Source organism: Telmatherina bonti (genome assembly GCF_933228915.1).
Source record: "Telmatherina bonti genome assembly, chromosome: 8".
Taxonomy (NCBI): domain Eukaryota; kingdom Metazoa; phylum Chordata; class Actinopteri; order Atheriniformes; family Telmatherinidae; genus Telmatherina; species Telmatherina bonti.
In genome coordinates this window covers 30,428,971-30,442,622 of record NC_136626.1, presented here as the reverse complement: position 1 = coordinate 30,442,622, position 13,652 = coordinate 30,428,971, and the positions used below count along the sequence as shown (strand labels likewise).

The following is a 13,652-nucleotide window of genomic DNA, read 5'->3' as shown; positions in this document are numbered from 1 at the left end:
ATCAGTTCACTGTTAATTCATCAATATGTTGACATATTTTTCAGTTTTCAGTTTCATTTTTTTTAATTTTATGTAAGACACACTCAAAGACGTTCACTTGGTTGAACATCGATATGTAAAAGCTCTTTCAGTGACTATTAATACAGGTAGATTGTAGCTTTATTTAATTTATTGTTTTGTTGTTTGTAAAGCAGCTATGTATTTGATTTAAAACATTTCCGTATATACCATTACGGTTAATGCAGTGTTTTAAAAACCCTAATAGTCACTCCAAGTGCTTTCACATGTCCATGTTCATCCAAGTAAACTTCTTTGAGTGTGTCTTGTGTTAAATAAAAATGAAAAAAAAAAAGTAGCAGGTAAATAAATGATGTATTTGTATCTAAACAAGCAAATATGTCAACATATTGATGAATTAACAGTAAACTAATGCACATCAATTGATGATCAATTAGTTCATGATAAGCAACAGGAATTTATGATAAAGTCTTCATTAATTAATCCATTAGTTAATTATGAGTTACTCATCACTTAAGTATTTACACCATTATTGTAATGTGTTACCAAACAAATATTATTTTAGCTTGATATGGTCACAGTTGACTTTCTTTTTTTTTTTTTTTTTTTATTATTATTTGTTCGATGCAGCCTATTTTCCAATGAGCACTTCAAAGACGGCGGTGATGTCTAGCACCAGCCTGATTCCAGCCTGATCTCTCTCGTGGAGACTTGCAGGGGTTGCTGTTGTAATAATGTGCTCGGTCACAGGTGAACAGAATTCACTGCAGATTGTGAAAATGAACTCCTACCTCACAGCCGCTGACGTCCAGATGGAGATCAGTGATATGAGGATTGGAGGTTAACCCTGTCAGGAGCGCTCTGTGAACACAAGGAAAAGATAGAGAAAAACTGGTGGAAAGAATTGGGCATATTTATGTCCTTTTTTTGTGCTTTTACTGCAGAAGAATTAAAACAAAAAGAGAGTAGATCTAGGTAGGAAAATGAGAGGCGACATGTCAGATACCTCAACACATCAGGGGGCAGCTTCATAGAGGCCATGCTGACATGAGTGAGGCTGAAAGCCGAGTTGAAGAACTGACGGAACGACGGCAACGTATCCTTCACTTTCCTGTATTTAAGGAAAATAAGAGGAATCATTGAGGTGAGACATGATGCAGGGAGTAAGGATAGCACAAGTCCAGAAACACACACACACACACACACAAGATGAAGCTGAACTGTTTACATGCTGAGTAAATATGAGTAATGGGAGTAATGATAAAGAATGAGAAATACAGCTTTGGTGTAAGAAGAGGGGGTGAGTGGGGTCAAATGATAGATTGCTCTGCTTAGATATTTATAAGTCTTATCTATGCAGGCAGCATCAAGGGAGCTCTGGGTTTAAACTACAGCAGACACACCCACAGAGAGTAAACAATGTTCCAGTTATTCCCACAAAGCTCATTTCTGATGTCCAGTTGCTAAAAGGAAGAGATGAAGATGATGACTAACTCAAAAATTAAACTTAAATGGAAAAAAACAGCATTAAAAAAAAAAACCAGAAGAATAAATGAATAAAAAAAGAATAAAGATCAAGTGGAGGATGCGAGATGAAAGATGAGACTTTCATGGGAAAGTGCAAATGTATCGTCTCAGATTTAGATTTGGAGCTGTCTTTACTGTTCATGTGATCTTAAAGATGACTAACCTGTGGGAGAAGGTATTTTTTGAAAGATTCAGAAAGGAAAGATCAGCGCAACACCCCCTCAGAAGAGCCCCAAATAGCTGCATAAGACATAGGTTGGAAAGAGTTAATCTGAGCTGAGAACTGCACGCAGAGAAATGTATTTCCTTTTAACATAACCAGACAGACTCACAGAGTCAACAGAGCAGTCTGTGCCTGACAGATCCAAGTGGACCAGGCAGTTGGGCTGAGACAAGAAGAGATACAAGTTCTGCAAGCAGAAGCCAGAAGAAGAGAGACGTCACATTAGGGCGTAAAAGAGGCGTTAAAATGGAGCGGTGTGTTTTCTTTTCCAGGTGGATTGTACTGTCTGACCGAAGCATCCTCCCCAGAGAGGACCCCAGGGTTCTTGCTCAAGTCCAGGTGCAGGAGATTGTTGGAGTATTCATCAGTGGAGCATAGAGCCTGAGAGAGAGACACCACGCCTGAGAATAATAGAGAAGACAGAGGACAGGTAGGTAGGTGGGGGAGGGGGGGAATAAAACCCAAGAGAGACAAGAGAAAGAGTGTATAATGTTAAAAGACTGTGAAAACTCTCACAACATTTTGTGTTCTTGCATTATTCATACAGATCTTGGAGCAGAAGCAGCAGGTATCAGTGGATGTTCTGGGAATCAGTGCAATTCAATGCAATATTTAAATTCTCCTCTGGGTATGGGGCAAGATGAGACAGTAACTGGAGGCATTGTGCCTGCAGGGCAACAGGAAACACCATAAGTCAATATGGAGTCATAGCAGGGCCAAAAACATGATACAAAGCTTTCAGGAGGAGAATGATCTGAAACTCTGGAGGTTTTACATCTCTGAACCTAGAATTTCAGCTTCAAGAGCTGTAGGTGAGTCAGCTCATTTTACTGGCTGTGGTGAGATACTGTGATGCTTTTCTGGGAAAGGAGGGGTGGGGTATTCTGTGATTTCTTTTTTTTTTTTTTATCACAGTTTAACTCAATAGATAGAAATAAAGGCAGCAGGTAACTAGAGAGAGAGAGAGAGAGAGAGAGAGAGAGAGAGAGAGAGCTTTACCTTTGGATGTTAGGGAGGTCTTTGACAGATTGAGGAGACGAAGTCCCTTGCTGAGGCGACACACCTGCTGGATTAAGTTGGACACACCTGGATAATGCACAAGACAGACATTAAAAAACTTGAAAGTAGTGTTCAACATGACAAGCTTTCTTACCAGAAAGCTGAGTTCTGCTCACTCAAATACCCTACACATGTAACTGAACCTAAACAAAGTAAATACATATTATTTTCATCATGTTCAAAACAATAAACCACCTTATTTTTTACAGTTTCTTGTGTTTTTTTTTTTTTTTCTTGTTTGTGGTTGGTTAATTATTGTAACACAAGAAAATCAGGCAAAATATTATAAATGTCTCTGCCTTTAATGTACTAACTTATTTTAATGTAATCATATTGAGGGAAGAATGTCTCCAGGATCCTGATTATGCCGTTTGATTCCATCATTTATCAGGCGAGAAGAAGACACCCCTGCCGACTGCTGTTTGACATATTCAGACTTCTCTTAATACAGACATAGCTTGACTTGACCTGAGCTCTTTAAAAGACATCACAAACATTAAAGCAAGTTTTTGATAGCTGCCATAATATATTTCCACATCTCCATTCCCCGAGCTTCCCTGAACTTCTGGGTTTGAACTTTCAGGGAAGGCTTCACACTTTGAAAACCTCTAGCCGCCATTAAAATCAGGACTTGGCTTCCTCTTAAGGTTGTTTAACATCTATAGAGCTAAATTAGCAATTATAAATCAGAAAAAGAGATTGATGCTTCCTGATACCTTGGTTGTCCAGTGAGTTATGGGCCAAGTTGAGTGAGTGAATGACAGAGGCAGGGTTCTCTGAAAGAGCAGCTGACATCTTCTGTGGGAAGTCTCTATATTCAGACACACAGAGAGAAATCGGCGCTACATTATTATTTGCCATTACTCTCATAAGTTACTAAAACATATCAACAATTTGACTGGTTAATGAGGGAAAAGAGCATTTCATAACTTCTGATGTCTATAAGCAACATCGTGAAGTTAAAAGCAGCAACATTTGTTCATTGCATGACTGTCAAATATTAAGGGTGTGACTGTTGCCTTCACTGTCCAGCATCATAAATTATAACTTCCAAGTTTTTTATGGGTCATGCTCCAATAAAACACACACAATTCCCACTGAAACTCCACATCCCTCCCTAATATCACAGTTCTCTTGTTAAAAGCCAAAAAACACTGAAAATCACTGCAGAGTTTAGAGACATAAAAACTCACGATTTTAAACCAGCATTCTCCAGAGTGATCTCCTCGAGACTTGAGGATTTGCTGATGGTATGCAGGACCTGCTCAGTGACCTCTGACCCCTATTTTAAAACAAGATACAATCAAATCCACCTATCTTTAGCCTCGAGACTCAGTCAGTGGCTCAGTAGAAACACAACAAAGAGCAATGGTGAGGTTTATATTTACAATACGAAGGTCTTTGCAGTACAGCTTGGTGAACCAGGTGTTGTACGCCATTGATGCAACAATCACCGCCAAATCTCTGGAAAACATGAGAATGAAGTAAATGAGGCACTGTGTTTGGAGATAATAGTGTTTTCCTTTTTTTTTTTTTTTTTATGCCCCACCTGCTCTCCAAGTGGCTGAAGTCCAGCAGGTTAAACTCTCGGTTGTCCTGGGAGTGATAGATGGTGTCCACATCCTAGGAGCAACACAACCCATGAGCCTGTTTGCTGCAGTGTGTGACCGCTCACTTTGTGCACAGTGCTATGCAGTACGTAACGCTAAAAGCACTCACAGTGGCACAGACACAGTCCCACAGCTCTTACCCACTGCACTTCCTCCTTGCAGCTGATGCCATTATAGTCGCACAGAGCAGCGTAAGTCTCTGAGAAGCCTCCTGAGAGAGGCAGGCGGGAGGGAAGAAACAAGAGAGAAAAAGGGAATCAGAGATGTGAACAGCTGCTTCCATGAGCTGTAAAGAAAGAGAAAAGGCAGGGACACACACACACACACACACACAGAGATGTACACAAACACGAGTTCAAATTATCAATCTTTCATTTGCATGACGGCTCTAAAGGAAACATCTGGGAGACCATTTGTGAAGCATTCGTGCCAGTTTCCTCTGGAGCCAGCCAAGCCGTGTACACGTGCTCATATCACTGCAATTGCATGTGTGTGTGCAAAATCCCATGTTTGATGATAACGTCTTTTTTTTTTTTTTTACCGCAGGCTCTCTGTGTTTCCACTGAAGTCTCAGAGCTGGGTGAGTACTTCCTGCTGCCCTCCGAAAGGTCACTGTCTGAGTGACAGATGGATGGACTGCCGACATAAAAGAAACACAAATACTGTAAGGAGTCGTCTGTCTTTTGATAATTGTGCAAATAAAGGTCAGTCTGCTTTAAGCTCTCCGTTTATCAACCACTGCACAGACCTGGGACAATTTATTCAGATTTTATCTTATGAGACGGAGACACTTACGCAAAGATGGAGTTGTTGAATATTCTCGAGAGAGAAAAATTAATGTGGTTGACCACATGATTTAGGTTCTCGCGTGACTCAAACCTCAGGGAGTAACTTGACTTGTCAGTGTCGATGACAACCTGCACCGAAAATGTAAGAGAAAGTGTGAAAATCAGTCAGGCAAAGAGTTGTCGGAGTCATTAAAACTATTTAAAGGAACGAGACCTGCTCATTCTTTTTTCGTTTACACACAAACAACCAGGTCTGGATGATGGCATTGGAGCCGCTGGTAGTTTTCTTTTACTTTTCTGCCCTTCAGGTCCTCCTTCACCTCGACTTTAAAGTGGCTCTATTATGCACATATGCAAGTCCAGAAGGGTTAGAAATATTTAATCATTTTTCACAAACCCCTTCATTCATTTTATGTCGAACCTCTCAGATCTGCCTCTGCCAGAAACAAGAACAAAGAGAAAGCTCCGCTCGGCTCCCTGCATGCGGGCTGCATCTGATTGGTCAACTGCTAGGCGTATTTGTCAGGACCGATCTATTTTCTTCGTAATGTCAACACCAAACATTAAGTCGCACATGTTCAACCCCGAACCGGAACCCGAAAATGAGAGTGAACAACCGCAGCAATGAATGCAGCAGGACGTATCTGTTTGGTAAATACTTGCCCCTCAGCTATAGTCTGAAATAACAATGTTTGCTGTTTTTCACTCGCCTTTTATAATAGTAAATGTCCCTGTTAATAAGTGTACATGTGATAAATGTCCCACAATACCATCTACATCTATTGTTTTATGTAGCTTTATGCTTTTAGCATGGTCATTTGCATCTCCCCATCTACACCTTTTAAGTTCACGTAGGTTACTATGAGATGTTTTTAGCCCGATCAAAACAAAACCAACAACGTTTATGGGTTAATTTTACTTACAGCTTGTGTCTCATTGGAAATGTGGTCCATGATTGTAAGAAGAGACCTTCCTTTTCAGCAAAAGCCTGGTAGCAACCCCCCCCATGACATTGGCCCCTTGTTTATCCAGCAGTGAAGGGCTGGTCACAACTAAAAATGTTGCAATGCTGTGGCTGGCTCCCAAATACAAATTCCCTCCACTGCTGTGTAGTCGTTGTTTCATTCAGAAATTTGAACAAATGTAACTTTCCCTCACAGCTGAAGAAGCATTTCTTTTGCAACATGTTGGTGCCGAAAACTTCCCGGTGTCCATCAAAGTCTAGCCACTTTCGTCTTACACTGAGAAGTAAATGTGGATGTGGCTTTCTACTCGTGGACATGTGCAACCTATAGAAGATGGGACGTCACTAAAATATCAAAGTAGAAAAAAACTCTCTAAAACCAATTGTTTTCAGCGCCATGGAAACCAAATATAGAGACGTGCTGGAAAACTCAAACTTGTGTTAAAGGTGGAGTATGTAAGATTTTCAATATTTTCAAAATAAATTAACTAAAAAAATAACTACAATCATTATTAGGTAGTTTTTTTTTAAACATGTAGGTTCCAGCCTGTCCATATTTTATGTGTTATTAAATTACAAGTTTAATTAATGACAAAGACTCTTCTTAAATGTTTGCCTACCAGTAAAAAAAAAAGTGCTTTTTGTCATTTATTTTGAAAATATTGAAAATCTTACATACTCCACCTTTAATGTGATAAAAATCTGCGCCGCTCACTTGTTTGATGTGTCTACAACACTAAAACACTGTAAAAAACTCAAAAACTTGAAAGAGCATAACAGAGCCCTTTAAATCTTCCTTTTATTCCACTGTGTCTCAAGAAACCACAGCTTTTTCAGTATGTGTTGTTTTACATGTTTCAGGGGAAATGTTATAAATCTTTCAACATACTTCATACTGAGCAACACACTGGTGCATGTTGCACTTCACAACAGTTCTTACACTGCTTGGATGAAGTTCCCCCCTCCTGCGCAGATCTTACAATCAAGGCCCGAAGACTCTGCCTCAAAGCAGGGATGGGTCACATTTTAAGTTATTAATTATTCATAAAAATGAAAAGTCCTACTTATGCATTACTAACTGACCGTTGCTAATATTAAATAAGTAATATTTTACAGTGTGTAAACACTTTATGTTAAATAAAAAAATCAATCCAAATCTTGGCTGTGACTTGGCTGTGACTGTGATTTTGTCATTTCGTTTGTTCTGCCTTGAAGGCCAAAGCTACGGCATAGCTCAGCGAAACAACACGGCTGTAACAGTGAAGCATGGCTCATACTGGGTCAAGAATGACATGAATATTTACCTGGTGGTCAGGGTGAGAGTTCAAGGCTCGAATCTCCAAGAAGTTAAATGTAGTTTCCACCTGTTGTCAAAGTTGACAAAAATGTCAGCAAGATAGGAAAAGCCTCATACTGTATAGCCATTCCCTCAAAGAGCTTTAAGAAATACCTTCGCAGGAATCTTTGAAGCCAGGAAATAGAGACGCCACGTTGCAAGGACCTAAAACAACAGAAACAACAACAACAAAAAACAATAAGGAAATAAAGCAAATGGAGTCAAGATTGTGGAAAAGTTCACTGCACAGTGAGACTCCCTATGGGGAGAAAATAGTCCCAAGAGTTTCCATGGTAATAATGAGAGGAAAATACTCTTGTATTGATCCAGCTAAAAGCCCTCTATTTCAGAAACACATTGTCTGACATTAACAGATTAACATCCTACAATACAAGCTGACAAATAGTGACATGTTTTGATATTTTAATTGTAATTTATACAAATATGAGACTTCATTTAGTAAGTATTATATTACTTATGTGTTGGACAAATGTATGAGTGTCTCATATATTTAATGAAGGCAGAGTGGCTTTGCACACAATAAGCAATCTCTTTTGGTCATTTAGCTTCTGCCCAGAGCTATATGACAAGTTAAAGGCTAGAATATAAAATATCATGACTAAAAATATCTTTCTCCATCCTTCAAGTCACTGCATATGGTTCAAACACAATACATGGTCATGGTTGTGTTGACTCGGACTGAGAAATTGCCATTTTTTTCTGTTTCACCTGAGCTGTGAAGGTTCACTGTTAGATCAATGCAAAACTGAGGGGAGTTTGGATACCAAAGACCCCGAACTCATTTGTGAATCTCACAAATCTGAACGACTGATTGCAGCTCTGCGTGCTCTGCTTATTTTCGATGTGGAAACATTTGTGTAATGCTGCTCTTAGTTTAAACTGATTCTATCCCAATTTGTCTTAGTTAGCAGCAACATCCTTTTTTTGGCAACAACACACCCTGGAAATATCGGTTTCTCTCCATCAAGACAAACAAAGGCTACTGATTCTTTGGCATTTTGCTGCTCTCTGCTAACCCCTGAGTACTGCCCTCTGCTCTTTCTCTTCTCCTCGTCTGCTCCGTCGCTCCCAATCATTTACTCCATTCTCTCAGATGGCCGCACTAAAACACCCCCTGAGGACATAACATCCCCACAATGTGTCTCTCTCCAATGAAAAGCAGTAATTAAATTACTATTCTCCCACTCTGTTCTTGTTGTTTTTTGGTGGAGAGGAGCTTGACACAGGTCTGTTTGAAGCACACACTGACAGCCTCTTACACCCACACTGCAAAATGTGCATGTGAGATGGAGAAAATCGGGGACGAGGGGGGGGGGGGGGGGGGGGGGGGGGGGGGGGGATCTGTAACTTCACTTCAAAGACTGTCTGAAAGAGTTGATTGGAAAGACCAGATTGTATCACATTACAGTGATGAGTCTGGGCTACGGCTGGTTGTTAAGAGAGAGTATGAGTCAACAGAAATAAATCACACTGTTGCAGCAGGCAAGAGAGACACTAATTCAAATATTTCACATCATCTAGGGAACGTACATGCAATGTGCTTATTGTATATTCTAATTATGCAAGCGGCTACAGAAGAGATGTTCTAACCTTTTTTCTATTTGACAGTTCAGGGGTGCCTTTGTAAAAAATTCACCAAGATAAATCCTTTCAACCCACAAAAGCACAGATCTCAACTAAAAATAAGCTTCACACCTCACTTCCAACCCTTTCAAAGACATATGAACACAAAACCTTAACACGTTTAAGCTTCTTTTTCGCCCGCCAAATGCTAACCTAGCACGTTTGATCAAACTCCAATCTTTTTCTGTCTTTTGTGTGCACCCAGCAGGAGACGGACCCATTGCTTTCCAGTTCAGCTTTTGAGAGGAAACAGTAAATGAGACATGGACTGGAATGAGATTATTGGAAAGATGTTGCTGGCAGATAGACATATCAAAGTCTCTGAATATCAAAGGATGTGCACGCAGAAGCTAACTGCCCATCCTCGCCACATGATGAATCATTAAAGCATCCATTGAGTGGAGCTCTACTCTGCCAAAGCGAAGAGGCCATCTGCAAAAGCTCATTTGCTCATTGAGGGACTACAGAAGAAGCAACAGGAGTCCCCAGTCTGTTAAGCAATATAAAAACTACATTGATTGTACTGCAGTTGCACTGGGTATTGTATATCATGCTTATGCAGTCCTGAGGTTTAGTTGCTTCACTTAATGGAGCTGTTCATCAATTAAAGCAGTAGGTAAGCTCAGTGTATGTTAACCCTGTGCATAAGCTCCATCATGCATGGGGTGTGTGCGGCAGGAATGCGCCGCATTTAGCAAACACTGGCATCCATTCAAAGTCCACTCTAAGTTCTAGTCCACAGTGTAAAAGCTGACTGCCCCAGATTTCATACAGACATCTGGCTGCGATTTGCTCACTTGCAGAGATTTCATATCTGCTCCATATTCTCTGATGAAAGCACCCTTGGATCAAACGTAGCTCAGCCCCCTTCACCGACACTGCTCCAACCGCATGGCTCATGAACACAAGGGAATCCACACACACTCCCACAGATACCGTCTATCCAATATTCTTCCTGCCAGGCTGCCAACAGCAGTCACAGACAAGGGGCACGCCGTTAGTAAGTGACCATGGAAGCGTGGCATTTGCTGTCGCTTTTAAATCATGATCATCGTTTTTTTTCTGCCGTGGTGAATATCAGCACTGTGATCCAGGAAGGCTGCAGTGGAAGTTCACATCAAAGATATTGAACATGCATGATGCATGGACCGAGCAGCTCATGCAGCAGTATTATGTTGCTCATTATCGAAATAAGAATAAAAGGAAAAGCTCATGAAGATGGAACAACCATTAACGACAGAGAGAAGCGACTTACCAGAATTCTGTCCTCTGTTTTGCCATTTTTGGTGTCAAGCTTAATGCTACATACAAACTTTATGGATGCTTTATCAATAATCTTCCTGATGCTTTCTGTGGATGAAAGTAAACAAACATATATAATTAACATTATATCTCTGCATCTTTGCACATTTCATAGCAGTTCATAAAAACTTTACTGTGTTTCGGTTCTTTCCAGACTAATTCCTTCAGTCATTAAACAATATTAAATTAGACTGGTAATAACACAAACGTGCTCTGTGTGTCTACATTGTAAGGCTCTTCAATATCCTACAAGAGCGACATCAGTTTGATGAACATAAAATGAGACGTAACATTCACTGTGCAGGATTATTTACAGAACCTGCTGTCTCTACACATTGGTTTTTATTTGGCTGAAGGTGCCTGAAGGGATACAGTGCAAAAAACCTTCAGAAATCGAAAACATCACAGCATAATTTCAAGAATGACTGATAATATTAAAAAAAAAAAAAAAAAGCATGGAATTCTTGTAAAATGTGCTGCAATATTGAGGAAAAATATAAAAATAAGATCCCTTCATCAAACTGGGCAGTAAAATAGTAGTTTTAGTAGCTGTATCTACATTTTTGTCTAACAAAATGTATCAATGCTTTTGAAATTATCTAACATTTAACAAAATTACTGTATATGTTTCAAATATAAATACAAAATAAGAAATACAAATTTAATTCAGCAGCATCATTTATTCAGCAGAAACATGGGCAGTCTTTTATATTTGGCTCTAAATCTCAGAGCCTCTCAGCAGGAAATAAAGTTAATTTTCATGGATTTCTCCTCAAGGCTCTTTCAAAGCAGCTCTGTCTTGCAGTATTATAAAACCACCCTTGAGAATTTGCTTCAGCATTCTGGCACACAGGACCAACATGGCACCTTGAGCATTATGATCTCTGATTCACTGAGAATTGTTCCTGTCAAACAGCATCACTGCTGGTGCTGTGACCCTTGACTTGCATACGGCACATAATCTACTTGCTGCACCAGAACAAGCACCTTACTCACTTGGTGGTGGGGGCACGCGGCAGCAGCGGGCTATCACAGAGACACACAGTCGCTGGCAGGAATAACATGATTCAGCGTCTCAATTTCTGTGGCCGCTGAGCATCCCCACTGGCGAGTTTATGATGAAACTGATGCTGAAGCTGGGGCCCTTGGATTCTGGACACTCTGGACAATAGGCCTCTGAAGAAGCAACGTCAAGTATTGCATGTGCTTCATTTCAGTATTATCCTGATTGGTTCCATTGATTTCAGCAGAAATATGGCACATTTTCCATTTTTATGTCATGCCATATCTGTTTAGATGCTGTCTGACAACCATAATTCCAGTAATTTACAACACCTTTAAAATTATGTTCACATTTGCATGAAACAGCCTGTCATCATGACTTGAAATGCACCAGTCCAAACACTTTAAGAGCTATTAGGGAGAAACATTGTTATAAATAACATAAAGTTCATCCAAATAAAAAATTGTAACTTAAACTTAATCCAGGTGACCTTGTGCGGACCTGCAGGCCACCAGGTGCCCCAACCCCTGACAACCAGTGCATCCAGGGCAGCAGGAGGCGGTGCAGGTGACTGAAGGGAGAGGCTGGGATTCCACTGGATTAATCATTACTGAGAGCCTAATAGAGCCATTAAGAGATATTAACACAACAGCAGATTCCCTGCTACCCTGAGCATGTGTGCAGTCGGTGATTGTGCAGCTGTGCGCGCGTGTGCACGAAAATATATTCGCAGAAAATCGTTGACTTTGGCGAATGTAAGCTGTTGCTATTTGAAAGGGGGAAAGGTGAATAAATATTTGTGTACTCAGCATCCCCTCCTCCCCTTTAGGTTTGTCTAGTCCATGCATTTTTTTTCTCTTTGGCAATATACAGTGAACATCTGCTTTATCAGTTCCCCTTCTCCACACTTTGCCATGCACGCGAACACGCGCAATCACAACAACGCTCAGGCTGGTCGGGCTGCAGAAAAAAAAAGCAAAAACAGAATGCAAAAAAAAGCACTATAGGTGGAAAACACGTTGTGAAATATCTGCTAAGAACAAAACCATGTCAGATCCACGAGTCCACACCATTATTTCCACAACGCCCCTTTTTCTCTCTGGCCTAAGGCTGGGCTTTTTATTGCCTAATCCTCCCGAGAGGTGCAGAATTAAAACAGAGCAGGTAAATTTCTCTGCAATGTAAATAATTAATCTGCACATGAAGTAAATTCACGTGCTCCGCGAATGAAAGAGCCGCCCCGGAAAGCTTCAGGACAAACCATGAAGGTGCAGCTCATCACAGGCATCCAATGCGTCTGCACGGTCGCAGCCTCCAGGAGCCGCGCGCGGAGGAAAAGCATCCCGACCCCGACCGCATGCGCGCCGGAGGCGAAGAAAGGGATAAGACATGCCGGGAGGCACAACAAATCAAGCTTTACCCACCTGTGATATCCTTGCTCACACTGACAAAACCAGAGGCAGTGATCTCTTTAGAAGCCATGTCTGTTTCTCTGTCCTATCGCGTCCCTTCTTCCTTTTCCTCCCTTCCACCTCCTCCCTGCTGGATCTCTCTGTCTCCCTCTCTCTCTTTCAGCAATGGACAGAAAGGATGGTCTCTCTCCCAGGCATTCCAGCATAGCATACGACTGGCCAACGAGCTTCCTAGAATTAAGCCCTGTAAAGGTTGGGAGGCTGGATGTGGGAGCAATGGGAGGTGGAGAGAGGAATGATGATGATGATGATGAGGAGGAGGAGGAGAATATGAAGGCGGGGATCACTAAATGAGACTGTTGTTAGGTTACCTGTTAAAAGTTATAAAAGGTTCAGAAAAATGCTGATGAAATCTAAACTGAAATGACTCCATATGTCATCACACAAATGTAAAATCTTATATAATTGTAGAAAATATTATCCAGCACTAAAGAAGAAGAGAGGGATCTTCAGAAGGATGAAGATACAGGAATGCTGATGCAGACCAAAATCCTACATGATCACAAAAATTAAGCCAGAAGAAACAAGTTGTTCATTCATTTTTTCATTCATTATTCTAACGGCTTAGTCCAATGAACGGTCGCGGGGGAGCTGGAGCCTATCCCAGCAGTCTTTGGGCAAAAGGCAGGGTACACCCTGGACAGCTCGCCAGTCCATTGCAGGGCATGAAACAGGTCATGATATGAATTATGCCACCAGAAAAGTC

General features: G+C 40.8%; 1 protein-coding gene across 1 annotated transcript in view; it reads right to left on the bottom strand.

Annotated features, from left to right (window-relative positions):
- Positions 1 to 12,956, bottom strand: part of LOC306759021 (capping protein, Arp2/3 and myosin-I linker protein 3-like) — a gene marked incomplete at both ends in the record, with an annotated part of 32,917 nt that extends 19,961 nt beyond the window's left edge. The window contains 17 exons of the mRNA XM_079244499.1: positions 810 to 879; positions 1,025 to 1,129; positions 1,709 to 1,785; positions 1,878 to 1,955; positions 2,060 to 2,169; positions 2,768 to 2,854; positions 3,544 to 3,638; positions 4,021 to 4,109; positions 4,216 to 4,291; positions 4,377 to 4,450; positions 4,578 to 4,648; positions 4,979 to 5,073; positions 5,233 to 5,354; positions 7,494 to 7,553; positions 7,640 to 7,690; positions 10,425 to 10,519; positions 12,899 to 12,956. Of these exons, the coding sequence (XP_079100625.1) occupies positions 810 to 879; positions 1,025 to 1,129; positions 1,709 to 1,785; positions 1,878 to 1,955; positions 2,060 to 2,169; positions 2,768 to 2,854; positions 3,544 to 3,638; positions 4,021 to 4,109; positions 4,216 to 4,291; positions 4,377 to 4,450; positions 4,578 to 4,648; positions 4,979 to 5,073; positions 5,233 to 5,354; positions 7,494 to 7,553; positions 7,640 to 7,690; positions 10,425 to 10,519; positions 12,899 to 12,956 (1,413 nt within the window). The remainder of the gene's footprint in view (positions 1 to 809; positions 880 to 1,024; positions 1,130 to 1,708; positions 1,786 to 1,877; positions 1,956 to 2,059; positions 2,170 to 2,767; positions 2,855 to 3,543; positions 3,639 to 4,020; positions 4,110 to 4,215; positions 4,292 to 4,376; positions 4,451 to 4,577; positions 4,649 to 4,978; positions 5,074 to 5,232; positions 5,355 to 7,493; positions 7,554 to 7,639; positions 7,691 to 10,424; positions 10,520 to 12,898) is intronic.
- Positions 12,957 to 13,652: the final 696 nt, after the last annotated feature.